General features: G+C 42.1%; 1 protein-coding gene across 1 annotated transcript in view; it reads right to left on the minus strand.

Annotated features, from left to right (window-relative positions):
* LOC133415497 (ras-specific guanine nucleotide-releasing factor 1-like) overlaps positions 1-26,642 on the minus strand; it is a 46,174-nt gene extending 19,532 nt beyond the window's left edge. Inside the window, exons 1-13 of the mRNA XM_061701628.1 lie at positions 26,312-26,642; positions 14,234-14,340; positions 12,337-12,484; positions 11,828-11,920; positions 11,152-11,405; positions 10,976-11,055; positions 7,918-8,111; positions 7,245-7,354; positions 6,726-6,844; positions 3,350-3,510; positions 1,961-2,024; positions 706-848; positions 397-479 (exon numbers count right to left, since the gene is read on the minus strand). Of these exons, the coding sequence (XP_061557612.1) occupies positions 397-479; positions 706-848; positions 1,961-2,024; positions 3,350-3,510; positions 6,726-6,844; positions 7,245-7,354; positions 7,918-8,111; positions 10,976-11,055; positions 11,152-11,405; positions 11,828-11,920; positions 12,337-12,484; positions 14,234-14,340; positions 26,312-26,587 (1,832 nt within the window). The 5' untranslated portion in view covers positions 26,588-26,642. The remainder of the gene's footprint in view (positions 1-396; positions 480-705; positions 849-1,960; positions 2,025-3,349; positions 3,511-6,725; positions 6,845-7,244; positions 7,355-7,917; positions 8,112-10,975; positions 11,056-11,151; positions 11,406-11,827; positions 11,921-12,336; positions 12,485-14,233; positions 14,341-26,311) is intronic.
* Between the last annotated feature and the right edge of the window lie 216 nt (positions 26,643-26,858).

Here is a 26,858-nt window from a genome sequence, read left to right on the forward strand (position 1 = left end):
TGTCTTACTATTTGAGACAAAGGGCGTACTAGTACATGGACCTTAAACTGAACTGGATAGCAAGCATATTGAACAAATGATCTAACTGCTTTCCATAGAGTTAGAGTAGAAAGCAAAGCGTGTTTCCTATCACGGGCCGTTTTCAGGGCCATACTTTATTTCAAAAAAATATATATATATGATGCAACAATTGCACAAATGTGGGTGGGTGGAATGTTTTTGGAGCTTTATATAACACTTCCTCAGAGGTTTTATGTAGGATTGCATGGTGAGTCGGATCAAATGCCCATGGGCGAAGGTTCCCCTCCAGTGTTTTAAGTATTGCTAAAACACTGCATAAACGCTTATCTGCGGTTATACATGTTATGCGTGTATAATGTATAGTGTGACTCTCACTTAATCATCTGTGGCACAGAGACTTTACTGTTTTCCTCAAAGGCATTCATCATCAGACCATTGCAGCGGATGTTGTCGATGCACTAGAAGACGGATGGACAAGAGAGCAAACGGAAGCAGGAGAGGATTAACGGGTTCACAATGTTGGAATTGAGGCCCGAGCCGCTGTCGCTGCTTCTCTCAGTACACAAGTGTCATGCAGCCAACAGGTTAACTGTCCCCAACCCCCCACCCCCCACCTCCCCCGCTCGTAAAGAGAAAAAAAAATCAGCACTTTACAATCTTGCAGTGGCATTTATTGGTCTTTACCTGGCTGATGTCGCTTGTCCATGCCGCCTTCTCTTGTCGTGATGAAGCCACCAGGATGACAGTGTAAGGCTGCCCATCTTTAGGCTCCACTATCACTTTAAAGTCGAGGTGCTCAGTGTCCTGGCCACTCCGCTCCGTTTTGGCTGCAGCGTACAAATGAATTGCATAAACCATTCAACCGTGTTTTCGGCTTCACTAGAAGACGCAATTAAAATATTTCATACTACATACAAAATTGTTCACCTCAGTTGGTGGTGGAAATATAAAGAATTATAAGTATGTATACATGAAAAAGCCTCACAGTTATACAATATATGTTATGTCATTATAGATGTTATACTATTACCTATACAGGAAGAGTTTAAGCTCGGGGTGGGCAAAGTATGGCCCATGGACCACATCCACTCCGATCCTAAACCTGACCTACCTTGCATTGTATTATCAAAAGTCCTTTAGTATTTGTTGTGTTAATTTAGCCATATGACGTCATTAAATAATTGGTGAGTTGGTTTGTTTTAAAATAGTAAACTAAAAATATTATTAAAACAAAACATTTAAAAATATACAATTTAAATGTATTATTCATTTTTATTTAACTTTTCTTAACCTTATCTACAAAATCTGTCTGTTTTAAAAATCTTAAGTTGCAAACCACAAATTTCGTCGGATTTGCTTGTTATATCTCTATCTATTAGGTCATTTGTGTTCGCTTGTTGTTTCTTATATATATAAGCTACTGTATATATATATATATATATATATATATATATACTACTATAGTAGGTGTGTCGGAAAGGTTCCAGGACTGGTGTCACAAAAGATCTATGGTGTTTCAAACCCGAACTACATACAAACTACGAGTGTTCCCCCTAAATATGGAGCAGACGGTCAACTAGTATGTCTGCAAAGAGATCGTGCCGGGTTTGCTTTGTTCTGTGCGCGTGAAGAGGGGAGAGTTGTGGCAGGACAACTCTTGGCTCCTTTACTATGACAACATGCCTGATCAAAATGCCCTGAGACAGATGACATCAAGATGGCCATGATGACGATCCTGGAGGAATCCTTCCAGGAGTGCATGAAGGCATGGCAGAGAAGGCTGGGAAAATATGTTGAACTCCAGGGGGATTACTTCGAATGGGAAAACTAGTTTGTAGTTTGGATTTGAAATAGCTTTGTGACACCGCCCCGTTACAATTTTCTGACACACCCCTTACACTATCTTTGCAGTTATCTTATTGAGTGTGTTATGACTTACGCTCATCATCGGTGCCCTCTGGATCCTCCATTAGTGTGCAGTCAATGAGGGATACCACACCATTCTACAACACAGTGCATATTATTAAAGATTAGAAAGAGAACCCATCAAACTTGCAATGTCCTCCAACATTGCGTAAAAGGGGTCACCTCGGGTCGAAAACGTATTGACTTGGAGTGGATTAACTGCTGACTTTAAAATTACTTCAATGCAAAATACTAATATGCTATTTTACTGTATGAAAGAAATGTGCTGTGATTATAATATTTCCTAATTTTAACCTTTTTCTATAACGTATTTTGCAAATAGTAGTGAGGGTGTTGATTTCAAAATAAGACGAGAGTGGCCTTTAATTGTACAAACATGTTTTTGGAATGCAGTAAACCTTACATTCACAGTTGGCTCGTCACAAATTCACATTTTGCTGTGGAACCTATCCTCGGCTATTTGCTGAAAAACCCACCAATTGGCATTTTTAGGAGTAATTGGTGTCAAGGAACTATATGTTGGAGTAATACATCTCGATAGAGAGGCTAACATATCTTTTTATGTCAGGAAGCAGCTACATTTATCCTGGGTTGATAGGGAAGGTTACGGATGCTCTGCTGCTTGTGCATGTACACATTAATTTCCCCTGCATTTTTTTAAAGTACAATTTTCTGCAAGCCATTTCATTTTAAGGGTAATGTAAAGCAATTTTAAAATGTTTTGGGATTAGCGTTTGTATTATGTTTGCGGTTTGAACTTTATACAGCTTGTCAATTATAAACATGTTTAGAAGATGGGTGTCAGTTACTCCCAGATTTTTGCTGTTTGCTGCAGGGCCCTGTCTCTATCCCCTGCGAACAGCAGGGGTTTACTGTAATATTAGACATGGATACACACAAAATGATTATACTGAATGTCAGAGTCTCCTGGAATCCAAATGCTATGGTTATGAAATGTATATGGGAATTATACATAACAAAATATCATCTAATATAATGTACAGAGAACTCACAACGTAGTATATCTCCACACTATTTCCCGAGATATTTTTGTGCTTCAGTGCTGCTGTTTTTTGTTTGCAACAGAGTTCAAATGGGCTCAGGACTAACTTTGTCAACAGTAGTAGTGAGATGCTTACAGTTATCACACATTTTGTTTCTGAGGGGAAAAGAGAGGTGTTTATTTGCCTTAAGTGGATGATTGACCCGCAGTGTCTACTAGCAGGGTGGACTTGATTTGAGGAACTATGGTATACAGTAATAAAAACATACAAATATTCACAGGTTCCTCTCACATCACAAGTTTGTTATGATTGTAGTAAAAATGTACAGATTTTTTCTTTGGTTTATCAAACAGGGGCCATTCCTGAATAAGTTTCTCAACACGGTGCCCTTGCTTTACCTTGGTGACGTGCAGTTTCCCCCCTGAGCCTCGAGTGCAGATGATAAAATGTTTGGAAAAGAGGAAGCACTGTCTCTCGCCTTCCTTCTTCAGAGACAAAGAACCCAGACGGCCCCTGGTGATCTTGCCTTTTTCACTCATGGGCACCTGGATCAGAGAACCTGTGGAAGGTCAGTACTGTCAGAAACAAACAAACAAACACCAGAGGTGGGACCAAGTCATTGCTTTGCAAGTCACAAGTAAGTCTCAAGTCTTTGCCCTCAAGTTCCGAGTCAAGTCTGAAGTCGAGACATGCAAGTCCCAAGTCAAGTCACAAGTCCTGCACTTTGAGTTTTGAGTTCTTTCGACTCATTTTACCAACAAAATAAAAATATATTTTAATATTTAGAATATTTATATTGAATTATGATGTATATATTATATACTGCATTTTAGATTTAATATAATTATATATAAAAAATCCATATTTAATTATCAAAACAAATTGACTAAACAAGAGCATTGTACCTTTGAAAGAAAAATAGGGGACTGATCAAAATGTATGCATCATCAAAGCCAGTCGTCAATGGGGGTCTTAGTTGATTGCCCCTTCAAAACTGACTGTATGTTTTTCAGTTATTCTATGAAAATACGATGCTATGACTTATTTTTTTCCTCACTTCGTTTCTGAAGTAGGCAGCACGGTGGACGACTGGTTAGAGCATCAGCCTCACAGTTCTGAGGACCCGGGTTCAATCCCCGGCCCCGCCTGTGTGGAGTTTGCATGTTCTCCCCGTGCCTGCGTGGGTTTTCTCCGGGCACTCCAGTTTCCTCCCACATCCCAAAAACATGCATAAATTGGAGACTCTAAATTGCCCGTAGGTGTGACTGTGAGTGCGAATGGTTGTTTGTTTGTATGTGCCCTGCGATTGGCTGGCAACCAGGACAGGGTGTACCCCGCCTCCTGCCCGATGACAGCTGGGATAGGCTCCAGCACGCCCGCGACCCTAGTGAGGAAAAGCGGCTCAGAAAATGGATGGATGGATAGTACAAGACTGATTCTTGAAAACACTACACTGACTGAACTAGACTATAATGAACAGGAAGCCCAGACAGCGCACGGCTGGCCAGCCGTGTAACTATTTGCGTGAGTTAGCTGCTAATGTGAGGAAAACAAGCATACGTGACGTCAAGTCCCACAATTCCCACAATGCAAAGTGGATTTTTTTTCCTGTAATAATTAACGTCCTCATTGTTACGTTAAATGTCACTAACATTTATTGTTGATTTATATTGTACTGTTTTTTTTTTTTTTTTTTCGCTTTTTTTTAATGAAACCATTACTCGGTAGTGTGTGAAAGAATTACCTATTGGACAATTCCTCTACCAGAGAGTCCCCAACTAGGGTGTTAATTGTTAAAAGATAATAGGAGCTAACTGCATATTAGCAATAATGGTGCAGGTAATCACTAAAACCTCCAGCATTAGTTGATACTTATTATATTTTCCTGTAGTGAAACAGTAAGTTGCACACTTAGTTATAGAAAGAGAAAGCTACAAAGAGTTGATTTCTCTTTTCAAGTTCAAGTGAAGTCACGAGTCATTGCTCTTCAAGTCCAAGTCAAGTTGCAAGTCCATCCATCCATCCGTTTTCTTTTACTGCTTATCCTTACTCGGGTCACGGGCTGCTGGAGCATAGCCCAGCTATCTTCGGGCAGGAGGCGGGGTACACCCTGAACCGGTCGCCAGCCAATCACAGGGCACATAGAAACAACCAACCATTCACAATCACATTCACACCTACGGGCAATTTCGAGTTTTCAATCAACCTAACGCGGATGTTTTTGGGATGTGGGAGGAAACCGGAGTGCCCGGAGAAAACCCACCCATGCACGGGGAGAACATGCAAACTCCACACAGGCGGGGCCAGGATTTGAACCCCGGACCTCAGAAATGTGAGGCAGATCTGTTAACCAGTCGACCACCGTGCAAGTCTTAAGTCGAGTGCTAAGTCATCAAAGTCATAACGAGTCCAAGTAATGTCCACACCTCTGAGACACACAACAGCACAATACAGCTACAATTACAGTAGACAAAATAAACCAACATTGACTGTACTCAAGGACTCTTCAAAGCCTTTTTTTGTGCCACAGTCTTCTTTAGGCCATTTTGTGTTTTGGGGGTAGAATCTAAAGAAATTAATCAGCCTTCAATGGGCTTGGATGGCCGTAGACTATAGCGATACCATTTTTTCCACTCATGTTGAGCTTAAAGTCCTTGTAAAGTGATCTCATAGACTTGTTTCTAAATACATACAGACAAATATTTTTGTAAACACATTAGGCTACACATGTTTGAAGATAATGGCTGAAAACGTGTGAAGACTGAAAACTTTGTAGTGCCAAACTGTTGAAATATAGCGTTAAACTGCTTTTGACCATTAGTTTTTGCCAGATTTTTTTTTGGCCAATGCGAAAACGATGCGTAGTGACACACTTGAGCATGAGTCCCGATCCCCCACTATAAAAATGCTTGAGCTTCTAAATGACGTAGTTGGGTGACCAGTCTGCAGTCACATTTTCCATCCATCCATTTTCTGAGCCGCTTCTCCTCACTAGGGTCGCGGGCGTGCTGGAGCCTATCCCAGCTGTCATCGGGCAGGAGGCGGGGTACACCCTGAACTGGTTGCCAGCCAATCGCAGGGCACATACAAACAAACAACCATTCGCACTCACAGTCACACCCACGGGCAATTTAGAGTCTCCAATCAATGCATGTTTTTGGGATGTGGGAGGAAACCGGAGTGCCCGGAGGAAACCCGCGCAGGCACGGGGAGAACATGCAAACTCCACACAGGCGGGACCGGGGATTGAACCCGGGTCCTCAGAACTGTGAGGCTGACGCTCTAACCAGTCGCCCACCATGCCACCCAGTCACATTATGTCCCTACCAATGAGTAGGTTGACTTGTGTGCTTACTTTCTGATTATAGTCTACCAGTCAATTTTGAAGGTGAGCCTCCTAACGTAATTTGACATCATGTAAGTCAGCATAATTTGTATAGAGCACGTATACACTGATACATTATCCACGGTAGTAGTATTTGATTGAGAGTTAATTAATGATTTGAGCAGGGCGTGGTTTCAGCACATTCAGCGGACACACCCCCAGCACTTAAGAGGAGAGACAACAGCTTGATTCGTCAACATTTTTAACCATCATTTTATATAATTGGCATTTTTTTTAATCATTGAAATTTAGCAGGTTATTAAGGTCGTTATCAAGCTTGTTAACAGCAATCTTATCTCACAAGACATTTATTTTTGCTCTACAGTCTTTCACACCTATAAAATATAAAATCAGTTGAAAAAAAAATGGTGGTAATAAAACAAACCTACCTTGTCTGACAAAGGTTTGGCTCGTGTCCAGCAGTACTTCGCAGCCCTCGACAATCATTCGCTCAATAGCCAGATTTTTTCGTATGTTCTCCGTCTCACTCACTTCATCGTGCATTATTCTGAAAAAATAAATAAATAAACCAGGACCAGCCACACGATCTGAAAGAAGTACTGGATGCAAAAATCAAAGGCTTCATATGGTCAGTCATTTCATTTGAAATGAAGCAGTGATCTCCCTTTAAATGTACAGTACCTTAAACTGGCAGGCATAATTATCACTTGTCTTGTTTTCTTACAAACTAAACTCATCAGGTAGAAACAACAGGGAACTTATAAGTCATCAAAAGCTTAATTTAGTTAGGCAGTTCAATTAAAAAACTCATATTAAAGATATGCACTACACACACTCAAGAGAGAAATACATCATGATTTTTGAATAGATATGTATAATTTTGATGATTATAGCTTTTCTTAGCAGTACGTTTCTGTATTTGAATGATTGCAAATTCCAAGACGTACCTCGAAAGCTCCTCAAGTTTGGATTTGGCATAGTCCAAACTATTTCTCTCCACATGCTCATGAGGAGTGTGGGCCAGTAATTCGTGGAGGGTCAGGATATAACGAGGGATCTGACAGAGAGAAACACAGACTGATAAAAAAAATATTACTTGGCCAGATTGGTATCACTCTTAAATTTTACTAAAATATAATCCATATAAATCTGGTATTTGAACTACTGCGCCGCGTCTATATCTTCCCATCTGTTTAACCATTAAAAAAACTCCCTTCCCCTTCAATACTGTAGCTGTTGTTTCGCAACTGGTGCCACCTCACAAGAAGTTGAAACTCATTACCCAGCTTTGAGAACCACAGGCAAGCGAACACAAATGACCTATTAGATACAATACATTAAGGGCCATAATTGCTTACTTGATGCGATGATGATAAAAGTGAAATAGTGCGGCAGCCACCCTGCTGCAGGGGCTGTAATTAACAATTAAAATTTCTACACTTGAACTCCATTTTTCAGTTCATACTAAACCTGAAGGCAGAATGTCCAGATTTATGTTTGCTCTATAAAACAGCTATTAAAAAATCTGCACTGCTGAAACAATAACAACTGATGTGTTATTTGTGGGGAAAATGGAAAGTCCATACTGCAGTGCAGTTGTAGAGGTGCTGCTGTGTGTACCTGAAACATGGGGTAAGTTAGGAATGTCTCCAGCGTCCTTTCCTCGCAGTCGGGCTTGGCCTCATACTGCTTCAGTAGCTTGTCAAAGTCCCGGTTCTGTTTGCAGTGGGCCAGGATCTGCAGGCTGTACTGGTGGTTCCGCACAAACTCTTGGTAGATGTTTAACATCGGCAGCAAAATGTCAAAGAGGTCCGCTGTTAAGAGAGACGGAAGCATACTTTCTGTGGTGAGTGGGCAAGAATCTTATTGCTAAGTTTTAGACATATTGTTTCAAACCTTGGCCCGGAAGGTGGGCATACGACAAATTAATCACCTGCAAAGTTAAGTCAAAGCAATGAAACTGGCCATTATTCAAACGTGAGTGAGTGGACTGACTGTGAACTGGACTTGAAACAGACTTTTTCTGCAGCTCTAGGTACCTTAACATTTCAGATTGACGATCATTCGAAATAAAAAAGCATAAAACAATAATGCCTTAGGCCCCTTTAGGCCCATCCCACACTCAGTAATGCTGCTGAACCCAACTGAAGTGGGCAACTGTAAAAGAATTACAGAAAACAACTCGCCATATAAAAAGCGATTGAGCGACGTTGGTCTGTGGACCATCAAAAAATTATGTGTAGTCTAATAGCTTTGCAGGGATACAACAATTCTGTTGAAAGAGTGATTCAATATAGTAACAATACCTATTCAATAGAAAGTAAGTATCAGTACTAGGAAAGACAGTTATTGAATGGACTGGACGACCCAGGAGGCTGAACGCCGGAGACAGAAAAGCCTTCAAGCTAATGTCCCTTTGAAAGATACAAGATGCGCAGCCCCACCAGCAGCTCCAAGCTGGCAAAGACCAGCGTGACTCTAGCACACTCATCTACAGCTCTGAGAGCTTGATTAAAGTTTCAGTCCAAAAAAAAAAAAAAAAGAATTGGCTGCAACAGAAGAGCCAGATTGGAAGCCTGTCTGCGGGCAACAGAGAAGCGCAGTGGAGATTCCTTACAATTTGTGGACTAGCATAACTTCAGACATATTTACTGAACAAATATTCTCGGGCCAGATGGCTTGCACTTCAGAAATGTTTTATCGGAGCCTTATTCAAGTCGTCCGTTATGAGACAAGGAGGTGAAAGCCTGAATTAACACATTTGCAGCACACATTTCACTGTGCGTACTGCATGCGACGATGCTGATTACCAGCAGTTCACTCCATCATGGTTCTTGTATGAAGACATAACGTGACTGTCAGATGAAAACTCTGAATGAAACTTATCCATCCATCCATTTTCTGTACCGCTTATCCTCACTAGGGTCGAGGGTATGTTGGAGCCTATCCCAGCTGACTGTGGGCGAGAGGCCGGGTATGCCCTGAACTGGTCGCCAGCCAATCGCAAGGCACATATAAACAAACAACCATTGGCATTCACATACACACCTAGGGGCAATTTAGAGTTTTCAATCAACCTACCATGCATGTTCTTGGGATGTGGGAGGAAACCAGAGTGCCCGGAGAAAACCCACGCGGGCACGGAGAGAACATGCAAACTTCACACAGGTGAGCCCAGTATTTGAACCTGGGTCCTCAAAACTGTGCGGCAGATGTGCTAACCGGTCATCCACCGTGCCGCCCATATAACTAAAACACAAAGAACTGACTCTTAGATTGAAAACAGTGCTGGATATCCGTTTTCTATTCAGCATGTAGCATTTCATTGGTTGTTTTGCTTCATAATAATTACCGTTAACCCATGCCAATACGAAGTTCGCTATTCATGAATTCAGCTATTCGTGTTTTTTTTCGGGGGAGCCTCTTATCAGCTATGAGCTGAAAATTTTATTTGGGGAATGTTTTGGGCTTTTTCATCAGTGCAAGAAGATGGTGCCTAAACTCTGGCTAATAGGAACGTGCTAATTAGTGTCAATTAAGAATTTGTAAATAATGGCGAGTCTTCTCCGCATGTTTTGCCCACAAATTTTTGGGGAAATCAAGTAATTTGTAAGCCATTTACTTTTAATGTTTTTAGATGAGTCAGAAAGGATCATAAACTATTATAGTTTGTGGTATACAGTGGTGCCTCAAGATACGTATGAGTTTAATTTGTTCCATGACCACAATTGTCTTCTGTCATCTTTCCCCATTGAAATGAATGGAAATGCCATAAATCTGTACCAGCCTCCCCCAAAACAACAAAAAAGGTGATTTGTTTTTTAATCATAAAAATAGCACTCTATAATATTGTACTTTATAAAAACATACAGTAATGACATGTATAGATGGTATGTGCGGCTTGGCCTATAATAACGTATAATAACAACATACTGGGTATATATGGAGATCGCTCAGCTCCTCAATATTCCACAGTAATATTAGTCATTCTTTGCAAGAGAATAAAGATTATATGCCTGTGAGTATTGTTGTATTATCTGTCTACATGTGCTGCCCCACTGTTTGTGTCAAAATATGCATTACTTAAATTGTTATAAGACCACATCATTAGCCCATCTATGGCGCTTCCCATTACGTGATAGCATCAAGCTATCTGACTTTAAGACAATGCTATGCGGTTGTTTTAAATGCACGTGCATTTTTGTTGTTTTATGGTTAGTTTGACCGTAAACTACAACAGGGAGTGGCAATAAACACTTTGAAGCCTCTTTTTTGAAGAATTGTTCACATTCTGCTGCTTGTTGTGAAGTCAGTTGAGTTTACTGCCACCATACAGTGCTTTTATTTTGGTCGCAAATCAAAGCCAAAAATCTGTCAAACGACTGATCGTATCTCAAAAAACGTGTAAGTCGGATCTCAAGGCACCGCTCTATTTATGGTTTAAACTAGTGATTGTATTTAATATAATATTTAAGGGGGGCATCACTGACTGGCATTTTTTTCACTATTTGCGGCAGGGTTCGGCCCCTATCCCTTGCAAATAACAAGGTTACTGTATGACAATAAATCAAAAATCATCAGCGAGTGGAGAAACAGGATTTTCATCGGACAGTGGCTATATGTGGTTGATGGACCTTGGACTTTAACAGGACTAAAGGATTGTCGTCGACTCGCTTACCGAGCACCAGTGTCGGCCAGCTAGCTATCCTGGCCTTCAGGCCCTGATAGAAGATCTGGTGGAGGAACATGATGGTCTCGCTGACAAAGCAAATAATCACAAATGCAGTCATGAGATTTTCACAGTAAAAAGGTTAGCATAGGTTTTGAGTTAGGATCCTCAAGTAGTGCCACTACCTGTTGAGGAAGATGCTGCTGACGTCGTCATGGGTGATGGGTGGCTTCTTTGAGCTCGCAGCCATGCGTAGCGGCCGCAAGAAGTTGTTGACCAGGATATGCAGTTGTTGGACGTACTCGGCCTCGGCCTCCAGCATGCTAAATACCACCTGGTTCCGCTTCCTCATGCTCTCCGCGTGAGGTGAGCGTATGTAGTCCTGGATAATGGTTTTCCACTTCCGGCGGCAAATCCAGCCTCGCAGGAAACTCTGGACCTGTGATGGAAATCCATTATATGAGTTGTGTTGTGGATGATTCCAAACATTTAGGACTATGTGTCCTCGAAGGTTTAGAAGTTGTTACGACCTTCCACAGACATTCCCTAAAAATGATCGATGCATGCTGTGAATCCTGACAACCAAGCATTTGCACCAATGTGCTAATGCTCAATCATGTTTAATAGTACCGCCACTTCTCAAATAAGATGTGTGTCCTATTTGAAACTGGCGACCAATTATCTTCATCAGCTCTGACACTGAAATTTTAGATTGAGATGTGCTTTTTGAAGGAGCCCTCAAGGGGAGCAGTTGCTCCAGTGGATGCTGGCTAAAGAGCTCTTGACTATGAGAAAGTTATTTTCATTCATTTAATTATTTTTAACTGTTAGCCAAATCTGTCTGCACACCGAGTTCCCCACCTTTTTGATCTTCTGTATCTCAGTGTCGTCATCACTTGGAGGTACCTCTGGATTGGACTGGATCTTCTCGTTGTCTTTCAGCAGCAAAGTGATCTAACATTCAACACAAAAAAAAAAAAAAAAAGCTTTCTAGAAATCCTTAGATGATTGGCAGGTTATTGTATCGTCAAACGCTTGTCCAGTGTGCTGGAAGACTGAATTTATGATCCAATAAAAGATCATAAACCCTGTATTGGACATCTATGTCCAGACAACTATTAAAATGGCAGTTTTTAATCTCTTATAGTTAAGATTTTCTTGAAAAAATGACTTCTTGGGGGTGCTTGGAAGTCACATCTTTAAGCACTGACTCACAAAAATGTGGTTGAGGATCTCGGAAATGACTTCATGAACCCTTTCGCTATTTATTCTCTTGACACTTTCTTTTTTCCTTTCTCCATCTCCATTGTGGACATCCTGGACAAAAATATACTTAAGTGTTTCTTGCTAGATAGAACAAAGCAGGTTACCTCTGATTTTAGCCGCTCTATCTCGATTTCCCCGTCCTCTATCTGTTGTCTAAGTTGTTTGGCAACCGTTTTCTCCGTCTCCACTATTTGCAGGAGGTGTAGATACTTCTGCATGAGGGTCTCGTGCTCTGTCGCCAGGTTCCTGTAACTACAGTGACACACAAATAGACACATTAAGGGCCTATTGTTGTTACATTTAATGGGTATTTGATCGATTGATTGAAGAAACAGCAGATGATCCCCATCGTTTGGTAGATTGACCTTGCAAAATCTTTTTGCCTGCATATGCATATAGATGACAGCTTTGTCCAAATAATCCCTTTTCACAGGAACCTGCAGAAATGACTGCATACCCTCCAGTATGCATGGCGGACCAGCAGTTGGCGATGGCACTTTGTAAAGAAACACAAACCATACACACACCTCGTGCTTGGATGAAACAATTTTTTTAATAACCATTGTCCGTATTGGGTTTAGAATTAGTTGCTTTTTTTAAACGGTATCTTTCAAAAGGTCATCATCCCATCCTCTAGGTGTCACTGTGGGATTTAGTTCTCGTGAGTATATGAGTAGGAACCTCTTGTTAATGAGCGGAACTGTTCGAGGATCACAAACAGTTTGACTCTTGCGTGGGTTTACATGCAATCATTACAGTTGTAACTTCACCAAATACGACAAATGTTAAGCAAAAGGAAGGTCAAATTGTGTCTTTAGCTCCTCTAGCAGCACCTTGTTGCCTTTATATTTAGGCATATCCACTACCTGAGTAATGGAACCACGGTGGATGCAGTAGCAATGGATTTAATGCACACTTTGCTGAAAAAACACTTTAAGCACAAATTGTAAACAGTATTGTGTTCCGACGACCATTTTTAGCCTTTAGGTGATTGTTTATAATAGATCCGTTTTCAAATGGTTTCATTTACAGGCTTCAATATGCCATTGTCATACACATACAAAGCCAACCAGATTGCCAACATTTTTTGAGAATTTTCAGTTAAAGACGATTTTGCGGAAATGGCCCCTTAGTGCATTGGTTCACACAGGTAGTTTTTCCGCTACCTCTGCATGAGCAAGGTTTCTGTTCATTACCCACTCCAACATGAGATGTGCATGTTAAAAGGGGTCTGAAATCACTGTGGTGGACTCCTTCAAGCTCATGTAATCACGCCTCGGTCTGTTGTAAAAGTGTGATGCGAAATGATGCATATATCCTCAGTGTCTCGCTGTGTGTGCGCTCTTTGGCTAACGTCCTGTACAGTAAGATTTGTTGCTTCGAGAAAGCACTAATCAAAGTACTTTTCAGTGGGGCCAATCAATTGACCTTTCGCCACACAAATTCACAGTGCTGACATTTAGAGTGATTCCAACGCTTGCCTTTCAGTGTCCTCATTTGCGTTGTCTCGCTTACTAGACGGACCGATGCTGCATATACAAAATTAACTTAAAATTCCAAGGCTATCACTTGTTCACCGGTTCACAAGCAGGACTTCAAGCAGTTCAGGGGGTTTGAACACTCGGATTGAACACTTTTCGAATTTAGCCTGAAACTGCATTCTATGCCAGTATGACAACATTCAATAAATCCTCATTAAAATAGTGAGGATGAAAACCAAATCCACAGCCCGCCACAGATATGGATAGTGGGAAGCCTCAATTAGAGTGTGAAGTTCAACCTGAGACACGCTGCTCACGTCCTTTTATGTAGAAAGCAATTGTCACCATGGATGTAATTATCTAAATGTCTGAAGCCGCAGGAGTTGTGTGAACATGCACAGACGCGGGAATGTCTGTAGGTTCTGTCTGAAAGGCACTGATGAATACGGTTACACTTCTGATGCGCCATTTGGGTCAATAAGGTCATGTTTAAGTGCCACCTAGAAGAGCTAAGTGTTACCTGGCCTGTGTAATGGCGGCGACCCACTCATCACAGTCCTTGACGTCCTCTGTGCGTAGCTCCAAAGCCTTCTGGTTGTCATGGTTGAACATTACTGTAAAGTAATACTAGATAACACATACGGAGAGAGACAGAAAGAGATCATATTTTCAAAATGCATTCCTCCTGCTGCATCAACAGCAATGCCGAGAAACCGCCAGCCTTAACTGTGCAGCGTGTTCTTGCCGGAATTGTAAAAAAGGTTAAGTCGTGTATTATGCTCATAACTACTCCCAGTTTCATCTCAGTAGCATTGTATGTGTTCATCGGTTTCCTCTGCGCATGCATCCTTCATGAGATTCTACTAGCTATGGCAAGGCTCAAACATTTGTCACTTTGTAAAAATCAATAAGTGAATAGAAATTATCTATACACTATATCTATGTTCCTCCATAGTTTCTTCTAGTTCAAAGGGAACGAAATATAGTGGGATCCCATCGTAGCACAACAAATTAAAAAGACTCTGTTGTCACTTTTGTCTAGTTGACGTTAATGCTCTGAAGTTACTCATCAGTTACTCAGTACTTAAGTAGTTTTTTCACTGAACCCTTTCTCTTATTTATTTGTGTGGAGGAATACTTTTTACTTTTGCTTGAGTCATATTATTCTAAATAACTCCAACTCAAGTACAATTTTCTGCGAGTTGACCCACCACAAACAGATTCATTAAAAACGTACTTTTCAGAAGTTCTATAAAATCATGTTTTAATATTCAAACTTCTTGAGATTTGGGGATTTTCATTAGTTGAAAGATATCGTCATTATAAATATAAAAAAATCTATCCATCCATCCATTTTCTGAGCCGCTTATCCTCACAAGGGTCACGGGCGTGCTGGAGCCTATCCCAGCTATCTTCGGGCGAGAGGCGGAGTACACCCTGAACTGGTTGCCAGCCAATCGCAGGGCACATACAAACAAACAATCATTCGCACTCACATTCACACCTACGGGCAATTTAGGGTTGTCAATTAACCTAGCATGCATGTTTTGGGGATGTGGGAGGAAACCGGAGTGGCCGGAGAAAACCCACGCTAGCAGAACATGCAAACTCCACACAGGCAGGGCCGGGGATTGAACCCTGAACCCTGTGAGTCAGATGCTCTAACCAGTCGTCCACGTGACGCCATATAAAAATAATAATAATAATAATACAATCATAAAACACCTGTAACCCTAGTAAGGATAAGCGGTATAGAAGATGGATGCATGGATGGACGGATGGACAGATGGATGGACGGATGGATGGATGAAAAGAAATCATGAAATATTTCACCCTGTGTGCAGTGACTATATGAGTTTCACTTTTCAATTAAAAAACTGAAATAAATTAAGTTATTCCACAATGATTTATTGAGACGCCCCTTTATAAACATTTGCACATGTAAAATGGGATTAAGGAGTCAGTGCAATAACACATAAAACAACGTTGTCAACCAACACAAAATACTGTAAATCAGCTACCACTAATTACACAAAATTCAACAAAACTCTAAACCTCACTATTTTAGTCAAAGTTACGTGAAATTAATTTCTTAAAGGTTTCTTACCCCAAAACCCTCAATGTGGAACAACAGTAGAGACAGTCTATTTGTGGTGGAGGCGCAGATGTAAATGACCCCTTAAAAATCCACTATTGGTTTTTCATCCACCCCAAATGCCAAGAGTGAATCATTGACGGAGGGAACCAACAACATTCCATATTTCCCGATGATGAGTACAACAAAAGCGTTTGTCAATAACACACTTCGTGGTTCTTCCATGTTAGCATGTCCTGACTTTCTCTGAGTTATTACATTTTTGAAATAATAATAATAAACTGCCATAATGACATTTAGTATGAGCATTGTACCAATCAAAATATATAATACATTTTTTATTCACAATAATTTCACACAACCCGCGACCCGAGTGAGGAGAAACGGTTCGGAAAATGGATTGATGGATGAATGAATTTTATAGTGAACCTGGTCCATCCAATCTATGTTGGTTGCCTAGCAACTGCCTCCTGCCATAAAAGTTTAGCGCATGAAACCTTTTGGACGTCATATGAAGTCTCGTATTGTCTGAACATATTTAGACATTTACCTACATAACATTACATTACTATTACATTTACCTATAGATATATATATAGATATAGATATATATATATATACTGTATACTGTATGCATATTGATATATAAATAAATACAGTGCCATGAAAAAGTATTTACCCCCTTCTCAAATTCTTAATTTTTTTCATACTTTCCCCACTTTAATGTTTAAGATCATCAAACCAGTGTAAATATCAGACAACGATAACCCAAGTAAACATAAACTGCAGTTTTTAAATTTTGATTTTATTTATTCAGGAAAAAAAATCTACCTGGCCCTGTGAGAAAAAGTAATTGTCCCCCCAAAATCATCAATTAACATTGGCTAATCACATCCATCCATCCATCCATTTTCAACACCGCTTATCCTGGTTAGGGTCACGGGGCGCTGGAGCCTATCCCAGCAGACTTCGGGCAAAAGGCGAACTACACCCTGAACTGGTCGCCAGTCAGTCGCATGGAACATATAGAAACGGACAACCATTCACACCCACATTCACACCCAATTTCACACCATCACTGAATGGAAACTGAACCCACGCTGCCCGCACCAAAGTCAGGTGATTGACTGATTACCTCTACCTGTTCAGTCAAGAAATTACTAAAATACAACCTGTCTGAAGTTGGTCTAAAGTTCTCAAAGAACTGCAACAAAATGCCATGATCCAGAGAAATTTAAGAACAGATGAGAAATAAAGTAATTGACATCTAGCAGTCTGGAAAGGGTTACAAAGCGGCTTCTAAACCGTTGGGATTCCAGCGAACCACAGTGAGAGCTATTATCCGCAAATTGAGAAAACATGAAACCCTGGTGAACCTTCCCAGGAGTAGCCGGCCCTACAAAAATTACCCCTAGAGCACAGCGACAACTCATCCAGGAGGTCACAAAGGACCCCAGTACAAAATCTCAAGAACTGCAGGCCTCCACTGCCTCAGTAAAGGTCAGTGTTCATGACTTAACAATAAGGAAGAAACTGGTCAGAAATGGCATCCATGAGGTGCGAAAACCACTGCTGACTAAGAAGAACAAAGGCTTGTCTTACAAAAAAAAAAACATCTGGAAGAATATTCTATGGACTGACAAGAAAAAAGCTAACTTTTTGGAAGGTGTGTGTCTCGTTACATCTGGCGTAAATGTCACATTGCATTTCAGAAAAAGAACATCACACCAACAGTCAAACATGGTGGTGGTCGTGTGATGGTCTGGGGCTGCTTTTCTAGTTCAGGACCTGGATGACTTGCTGTAATTGTTGGAACCATAAATTCTGGACCCTCGGTTTGTGACCTTAACTGAAGAACACTTGGTTTCTGAAGCAGAACAACGATCCAGAATACAACAGCAAGTCAACTTTTGAATGTCCATCCATCCATCCATGTATACATTCTCAATACCACTGATCCTGTTCAGGGTAGCAGGGTGCTGGAGCCTATCCCAGCTCATTTCGTTCAAAAGGCGGACTATACCCTGAACCGTTTTCTAGTCAGTCACAAGGCAGATATAGACATGGACAAACACTCACATTCACAGTCACTGAGTGGGAACTAAACCCACGCTGACTGCACCGAAGTCCGGCGAATGCACCACTACACCATCAGTGGACTTCTGAATGTCTTTAAAAAGAAAAAGAAACTAAGGGTTTGGAGTGGCCTAGTCAAAGTCTGGAGTTAGATCTGATTGAAATGCTATGGTATGACCTTAAAAAAACTCCAATGTTGCTGAATTTAAACAATTCTGCAATGAAGAGTGGGCCAAAATATCTCCACAGCTGTGAAAGACTCATTGGCAGTTATAGAAAACGCTTGATTTCAGTTTTTGCTGCTGAGGGTGGCAGGTTAAGTTAAATAAACACTAGTAATTATTTTTGCTATAAATACTATATTAATACTATAATAATAATGCTGCTATAAATACAAAGAAACTTGACAAATGAATAACAGTCAATAAACAAATAATAGAAAAACTAACAGGATTAAAGTGATATTTAAAGGTTCATAATAATTCAAACCATTTGTCTTAAAACCATTTAACATTACTTGCTGATGTTAAACAATATATGTTATGAGCGATACAATATTTAGCAGGATTCAACAAGGGATTGCGCAAATTGATTTTAGACTCCCAAAGCTCCCGAAGAGCAGATTATTAGTCAATCAGTAAAATAACGTTATTTGTGATGATATGTAAACTTCGCTTTACATATTTGTGTTCTTTTTTTAATGTGACCCACTTTTGCATTCACACAATACTCCGTTACCCTCCTCTCATATTTGTCACATTTGTCTCGTCTCTAAGTGCACAATAACAACTCATATTTCAAATACACTTTTTTTTTTTTTTTTTTTTACTGATGCAAATAGGGGTTGCCATAGTAACAGCGGGCTTAAACGTAGCTCGCCCGCTAAATTGGGAATATGAAAGTGGAACACTACATAGACCACAATGAGAAAGGAGAGCTAATTGAGGAGGAATGGAGGGGGAAGATGCTTTTTTGTTGTTTGTCTTTTATTTGAGTGAGTGCGGCTATAAAAAGCACTGTAGGCCTGCAAGGTGGCAGTTGGCTTGGCATCGATTCGCTGCATTGTCCCTCTCCTGTCACACACTGATAAGATCCACTTGCACGGCCCTTCCTCCAGCAGCTTTCACAAACACACCACCACACACACACACGCTCACCATGGAACCAAGCGGGTATGCATATGTAACAGGTTTTGTCACCTCACATGATTTCCACAACCCGCTCATTGACTCAAGTGTCGATCTTGGTGGAGCTCTGCATGCCCTCAGACACTTGGTCCACTGCTTCCTTTCCTTGTCCTCATTTCACCTGCGGTGGACGCATCAGCACGAGCTTCGGCAGTGCGACAGTGATGAGACGTGTATTGACTTGACAAGCACAAGTGACAGCTCCAACAGATTGGGCTGTTTTGCACACTTTCTGAGCTGTATTTTTTATATTGAATACAGAAGAGTGTTTAAAAAATTAATGTACGCAGTGTTCCCCTGTCGAGTCGCAAGTTCACCTATTTGCATTTTTTAATTTTTTTAATTTTTTTTTTACTGTATATATTTTTAACCAATATCTTTATTCATTGTGGTGCTGATGAGTCACACAAGGAAAATGGGAGCTCTTTTGGCTGGGAGAAGAAGTAGCCAAATTGAGTAATCACAAGGAAGCTCAACCTCATATCTAATGTAGTTGATAAGTCACCAGGTAACGCTTAGCTTAGCTTCACTTAGCATACAGCAGAACTGACCAGGATCCGGGATGTCACTCTATCACACACAACCCACAGTCTGGGTTTTATGAAAACAAAGTGCAACATAAATATAACACAACAGTTAAATAAGACACACATTCAACGAACTATGGGTAACAAAGACACATCATTCATGTTACGTTAATCCTGATTGTTCATGAATCATTAAGGAGTAAGGTCTTTATTACAGCAACAGCCCAACATTTCATGGTGCAATGCATGCTGGGAGGCATGCGGCTTCTGCTACAAAATACAGTAACTCTCTGTGGGACGTCAACCAAAATCCCATGATGTTGTATAAACTGTAGTCAATTACAGTATAATCACTTTAAAGTATTTTACTGTATGGTATGTGGTAAATGTAGAATGTACAGGAATGTCTAACAGTGTAGGGCTTCACTTTGTTGGAGAAGTCACTGGATGTCCAATGCACTGAATTGCCTTACTAGTGAGGACACAGAATGTACTAGTACATGGACCTTAAGATGGATGTCACTGATATCAAATAAATGCTCAAATGGCTTGATATAGGAGCAAGGCTGACTGTTATCTTATCTCTTCTCCGTGTCATTTTTGTGATGAATGATTTTAGAGACAGGTTTCCAAGCAACCTAACCACCTATTTGTGTCTAGCAATAGCGCAAGCTTCAGGTCACTTGCTCATTGGCTATCATTCAGTTTGCGCGTTACTTGTCCCTGGCTCAACTGAACTCAGTGCTGACCATTTGCCATCGTAAATACTGAACAGGTTTAACATTTAGCATTGTCAGCCTGGCTGTTTTTCAAGTAGATCGGCGAGGGGAAAGAATTCCTCTTAACACACTCCACGGAGGAGAATAATCACTCAGGATAATCTTTAAGAAACATCCAATAATCTGGCCTTTGTTGACTTCTACACGAATGGGAGGAAATGCTCAAATTTTGCCCAATTATCGGTATGTGTGTATGCTACTTATGGGAGTACTGTAGGCCTACTTTACTTGGTATGAGGCCTTGTTGACCCAAGTCGTTATTGCTAATAGTGCCAAACCATTCTCTCATAGAACAAACATCAGTGCGCACAGACACACACACGCACTCATAAAACAGGCGTCTTCACACCACGCATGACACGCACACACACACACGCACACTCATAAAACAGTCGTCTTCACACCACGCATGACACGAGACACGTGGTGAATCAGAAGACAGAGCGATGCTAATTGAAGCCTTTCAAATGCATTAAATCACTGTTGAAATAAATGGAGTGCAGCAGCCTGCATGAGCAGCTGTCACCTTACATGTCATCAGCTCATATTTTCTCCCCCCCTCCATCAAAATACTCTTGTCCTGACACGCTGTGGGAGACGTATACTTGACAGTGAACCAAGTTCTAACAAGTCGTTGCAACAAAGTGCTGATGTTATCAATACAAAAGCTGGATAAAAAACAATATCTGACACAACTTCAATGGAAATATATCCAACAAGACTGCTGCATGTGATCAAATAAGAGCTTTGTCCGGAGGCTCCGTGAAGCATTATGTGGCTCATTATCGTTGGTTATTTTTGAATGCCCAATTGGAAAGAATTGTATGTTTTGTGATCTCGAGGCAGCCTAATGTTTAGTCAGAATCAGAATCATCTTTATTTGCCAAGTATGTCCAAAAAACACACAAGGAATTTGTCTACGGTAATTGGAGCCGCTCTAGTACGACAACAGACAGTCAATTGACAGTCTGACACTTTTGAGACATAATGACATTGACAAAAAACAGTCACTGAGCAATAAAGGGTTGCCAGTTATCTGGTAATGTCGGTACAATTTTTATTTATTTGTTTTTTTGCCAATTGTGCAAAAAGATGCAGAGTCCTCTAGCACTTAGAGCAGTTCGAATGGCTAATATAGCAATAGTCCGGTGCAATGACCATTGTGCAAAGGGCGCTGAGACTTCAAGCGAGTAGATCGATAATCTGGGACAATGTTGATTGTGCAAATGTTGCAGATACTCCTCAGTCAGTGTGCAAATGGAGCAGATGCTACTCTGGCATGAGTGGCCAGTATTGGGCGACAACAAATATGCAAATAGTGCAACGTGGCGAGACTACTACAGTGAGTGCACGAGTAATATATAATTGGCCCCACAGAAATGTGACAGCAAACAAAAAAATGTTGCAATGGAATTGTAGGTTAGCTGTTTAAGAAGTTGATTGCAAGAGGGAAGAAGCTGTTGGAATGTCTACTAGTTCTAATTTGCATTGATCGGTAGCGCCTACCTGAGGGAAGGAGCCGGAAGAGCCGGTGACCGGGACGCGGAGGGTCCGAAAGGATTTTGCACCCTCTTGTCTTAGTTCTGGCAGCGTGCAAGTCCTCAAGGGTGGGTAGGGGGGTACCGACAATCCTTTCATCAGTTTTGATTGTCCGTTTCAGTCGCAGTTTGTTCTTTTTTGTAGCAGCACCAAACCAGACTTTGATGGAAGAATACAGGACTGATTCGATGACCGCTGTGTAGAACTGCCTCAGCGGCTCCTGTGGCAGGCCGTGCTTTCTCAGAAGCCGCAGGAAGTACATCCTCTGCTGGGCCTTTTGAGGACGGAGTTGATGTTGGTCGCCCACTTCAGGTCCTGAGAGACTGTAATTCCCAGGAACTTGACGGTCTTGACGGTTGACACAAGGCAGCTGGACAACGTGAGGGGCAGCTGTGGCGAAGGATGCCTCCTGAAGTCCACGATCATATCTACAGTCTTGAGCGTGTTCAGCTCCAGGTTGTGTCGGCCGCACCACAGCTCCAGCCGCTCCGCTTCCTGTCGATATGCAGACTCGTCAACGTCGTTGATGAGGCTGATGACAGTGGTGTCATCTGCAAACTTCAGGAGTTTGACAGCCGGGTGCGTTGAGGTGCAGTCGTTCGTCTAGCGAGAGAAGAGCAGCGGACACAACCTTGGGGCGCCCCAGTGCTGATGCTGCGTGTGGATGAGGTGGCTTCCCCCAGCCTCACCTGCTGTGTCCTGCCCATCAGGAAGCTGCAAATCCACTGGCAGATGGCAGGCGAGATGCTGAGCTGGAGAAGCTTGGAGGAAAGGAGTTCTGGGATGATGATGTTGAACGCTGAGCTGAAGTCCACAAACAGGATCCTCGCGTAGGTCCCTACACTTTCGAGGTGTTCTAGAATGAAGTGCAGTCCCATGTTGACTGCATCATCTGCAGACCTGTTCGCTCGGTAGGCAAACTGCAGGGGGTCCAGCAGGGGACCTGTGATGCTCTTGAGGTGGTCCAGCACGAGACGTTCAAAGGACTTCATGACCACAGATGTCAAGGCGACTGGCCTGTAGTCATTTAGACCCGAGATTGTAGGTTTCTTGGGGACTGGAATGATGATTGAGCGTTTGAAACAGGATGGTACTTCGTACAGTTCCAGAGATCAATTGAAGATCTTTGTGAAGACTGGAGCGAGATGGTCCGCGCAGACTTTGAGGAAGGATGGGGACACATGGTCTGGGCCTCCCGCTTTGTTAATCTTTTGTTGTTTGAAGATGCGTCTCACATCCTGTTCATGGATGGTTAACGCAGAAGTCAGAGGTGTGATTGTGGTCGCGGGTGTGGCTGGGTGGGTGTGTGGTGTGAAACTGTCCCTTTCAAATCTGCAGTAGAAGGTATTCTATTCGTTGGCTAGTGTGCTATTGTTCTCAGTTTGGGGGGGATCATCGCTTGTAATTAGTCAGCCATTGGAATGCATACCAGACTGATTTAGAGTCGTTAGCGCTAAACTGTTTTTCCAACTTTGCTGCATAGTTCCTCATTGCAATGTTAATTTCTTTAGTCAGCTGGTTTCTAGCTCGATTATACAGGGCCCTATCCCCGCTTTGATATGCGTCCTCCTTAGCTTGGCGAAGTTGCTTCAGTTTGGCAGTGAACCACGGCTTGTTGTTGTTGTTGAAACTGCGAAATGACTTTGTTGGTACACAAACCTCTTCAAAGAAACTGATATAGGATGTGACAGTGTCTGCATATTCATCCAGGCTGCCAGCTGAATTTTAAAAGACACTCCAGTCTGTGCAGTCTAAACAGGTTTGAAGTTCCATCTTTGCTTCATTGGTCCACTTCTTCACTGTTTTCACTGTAGGCTTCGCGCATTTAAATTCTTGCCTGTATGTCGGTATAAGTGAATTAAGCAATGATCAGATGAGCCCAGTGCTGCATGAGCTTTGGCCCGGTATGTGTTGTTTAGCGTAGTATAGCAGTGGTCCAAAATGTTATTTTCCCTGGTAGGACAGTCGATGTGCTGCTTGTATTTAGGGAGTTCGTGGTTGAGTTTAGTTTTGTTAAAGTCCCCAAGAATAATGAGGGCTGAGTCCGGGTGTTTTTTTTCAATTTCGTTGACTTGTTCGGCGAGCATTAGTAGTGCGGCGTTCGTGTTAGCTTGAGGCGGAATGTGAGATGCAATGATGAGATGCATGATGCAAACTCACGCGGCGAGTAGAATGGCTTACAGTTCAAAAACAGCGACTCCAAATGCGGTCTGCAGTGTGTGCTGAGGTCCGTGACGTCCGTACACCAGTTTTCATTGATATAGAAGCATATCCCGCCGCCTTTTGTTTTCCCCGATGATTCCATGTCGCGGTCTGTCCGGTGAAAATGGAAGCCGGGAAGCATGACGGCGCCATCGGGTACAGCGTCACAAAGCCAAGTCTCCGTAAAGCAAATGGCGGCGGAACGTCCGAAGTCTTTACTGGTCTTTATCAGAAGATGAAGCTCGTCTATTTTGTTGGGTAGGTAGCGTAGATTCGCAAGGTGGATGGACGGAAACGCCATTCTGTATCTTCTCTTGCGGAGTTTCACCTGGATGCTGGCTCGTTTCCCTCTGTGGTGGTGCCGCCTCCGCCTCCATGCGCCAAAGACCGCAGTCGCTGCTCCGGTGAATAACTCAGGGAAAAAACTGAGCGGATTTGCGAAAGTTGGTGAAAGAAAGTCCGGAGTAGCCTCCTTGATGGTTAGCAAGTCTCCCCTTGTGTAAGTGAGTCGTGTAATGTCTCCAAAGACGAACGAAAAACACAGAAACAAAAACAATACAAGAGAACGCGTAACCGAGGCGACCCCACGGGGAGGCTCCATCTTAGTATAGTATCAACAGTTGATGTGTTTTAGGCTGTATTCTCTGTGTTTGCTCCACAGCTCCTCTTTCTTGCAATGAATATTTATTATAGAATATAACATTTTGTCACAACAGCATAATGTCTTACATATCATCACTGTCAGGTGGAAACCTCCTATGTCCAAATTTGGTCAATTTCATATCGCTGGCATTGGACGGAAACCTTGCTTCTCCAAAACCATCACTTTTCAGGTAAAAAAAAGACATTAAAGTTGCATAATCAAAGAAAGTAAGCCATTTTCAACCCTATATAATGGTCAATAATTTGAGAAATATAACATACCCACCACGTGTGACTGACCAATAGTATCGATTTGTGAAAAAATATGAAGTTGACCAGAGTTAGACATGAGGTTTCAGCCTGATGCCAACAGTATTCATTCACAAATCTATACTACTGGTTAGTCCCCATGTGGGTCTGTTATTTTTCACAAACTATTGACAAATTATTTTCACAAACTATTGAAGTCTTGAAATTGCTTGCTCTCTTTGACGAAGCAAATAATAATTTGCTTCGTCAATAATAACAATAGCATTCCTTTAAAAGAAAATGTAAATGAATAAACTAGTGTAATAAAGTGCAATTACTATACATACTGTAGAATGTATGTGTTAGGCGTGACCTAGTGAGTGACATCACGAGCTGGAGTCAGATTGGGCCGACAGCAGCTCCTTGCGAGTGTTCTCATTTTGTATTTGTGTGTTTGACTTTTTGTGCCAGACAACAAACGACTGAAAGTTCATCAGCGACTGAATCTGGCTCTCCTTGTCCACATGTGAGGGCATTACAGTACCGGTACTTTATTTGCTCCATTTTGGTTTTCACTGCACTCAAGCTATGGAGTATCAAATTTTGGCTCACAGCCGTGCAAAAAAAATGAACTGACTACTCTTAACTCTAATAAATTGGGACATTCACAAGCCAAGCTACAACTGCACAGATAATGAAGGTTTGGATTATGATTAGCAGCCAGATAGAAACGATGAGCATGTGGAGATTTTTGGCTTCACTTCTTCACGAGCCTGTGCTGCAGAGGACTGCTTTCACACGGGCCGACTGCCGTCATCAGCTTGCTTTAAGAACCCCCCATTACCGTCATCAACACTCCTCCAACCTCCAAAAGCGTTTGCTTGCAACCAGCCATGCAGTTTCCCAACGCAATCTGCCCGAGAAGTGCTTTGCGTTCAACTTAGAGTGGAGAAACGCAGTAAGAGTATTTTCCCAAAGCTTTGGTGGCAATGTGAGCTCTCTAGCCGCAGAATCATACCGCCACGTAGCGGGCAGACGCAGTTGCCAAGGTAGGATGCTATTAATATCAAGACAAGGCGTTCAATCAATACGTCAAAACTGCAGGGGAAGGGCAAGCCGCCTCCACCAGGTGGCAGTCTACAAAAAGTTTGGATGCAAGTTTGTGTTCTTCTCCCTCAAATGTTTTGCTTCAGCAAGAAAAGAGTAAGACCACAAGTTCATTTTTGACACCTATAGGCTCATCTGTATTTGAATGACAGCATTTCTGAGCGCTCCCGATGCACAGATTCCAAAGCTACCTACCTGCTTCTCCAGGCATTCCTTGGCGGAGGGCGGCAGCTTGGGTGAGGGAGCTCTGTCGCACGCGCATCCCTCCAGCAGGTAGAGTCCAGAAGGGCGCGAGCTGGAGTCGTTCTCGAAATAGAAGAGCATGTTCTGCAGCAAGCAGAACCACTTGGGGTGCCATTTGGTGTTGTCCGAGCTTTTCTTGCTCAGGCACCCGCGCCTGGTGCCGTCCTTCCTGGCCAGCAGCGCCAGATAGGTGACATGGCCATCGTTGAGTCTCATCCCCTTCTGCATGTTGCAGCCCCCCGGGAGGATGCGCACTACCTGCCGCTTCTTACATCTTTCTCCTCTTCCTCCTCCTCACACTCACACTTGGCGGGCAGTTGCGCGAGCTCCCCTTCTTTTGAGGGAGAACCCCCCCCTACCTTCCTAAATTAAAAAAAGAAGAAGACGCACTCAAAAAGAACCACGTGCGTGTTAAAGGCTGAGATGAAACCAGAGCATCCACGCGAGGAGAGAGCCCCTCATTGTGAGGGTGGAAGTGCGTGCGCGCGCACTCGCTCCG

Source organism: Phycodurus eques, chromosome 2 (genome assembly GCF_024500275.1).
Source record: "Phycodurus eques isolate BA_2022a chromosome 2, UOR_Pequ_1.1, whole genome shotgun sequence".
NCBI classification, from domain to species: Eukaryota; Metazoa; Chordata; class Actinopteri; order Syngnathiformes; family Syngnathidae; genus Phycodurus; species Phycodurus eques.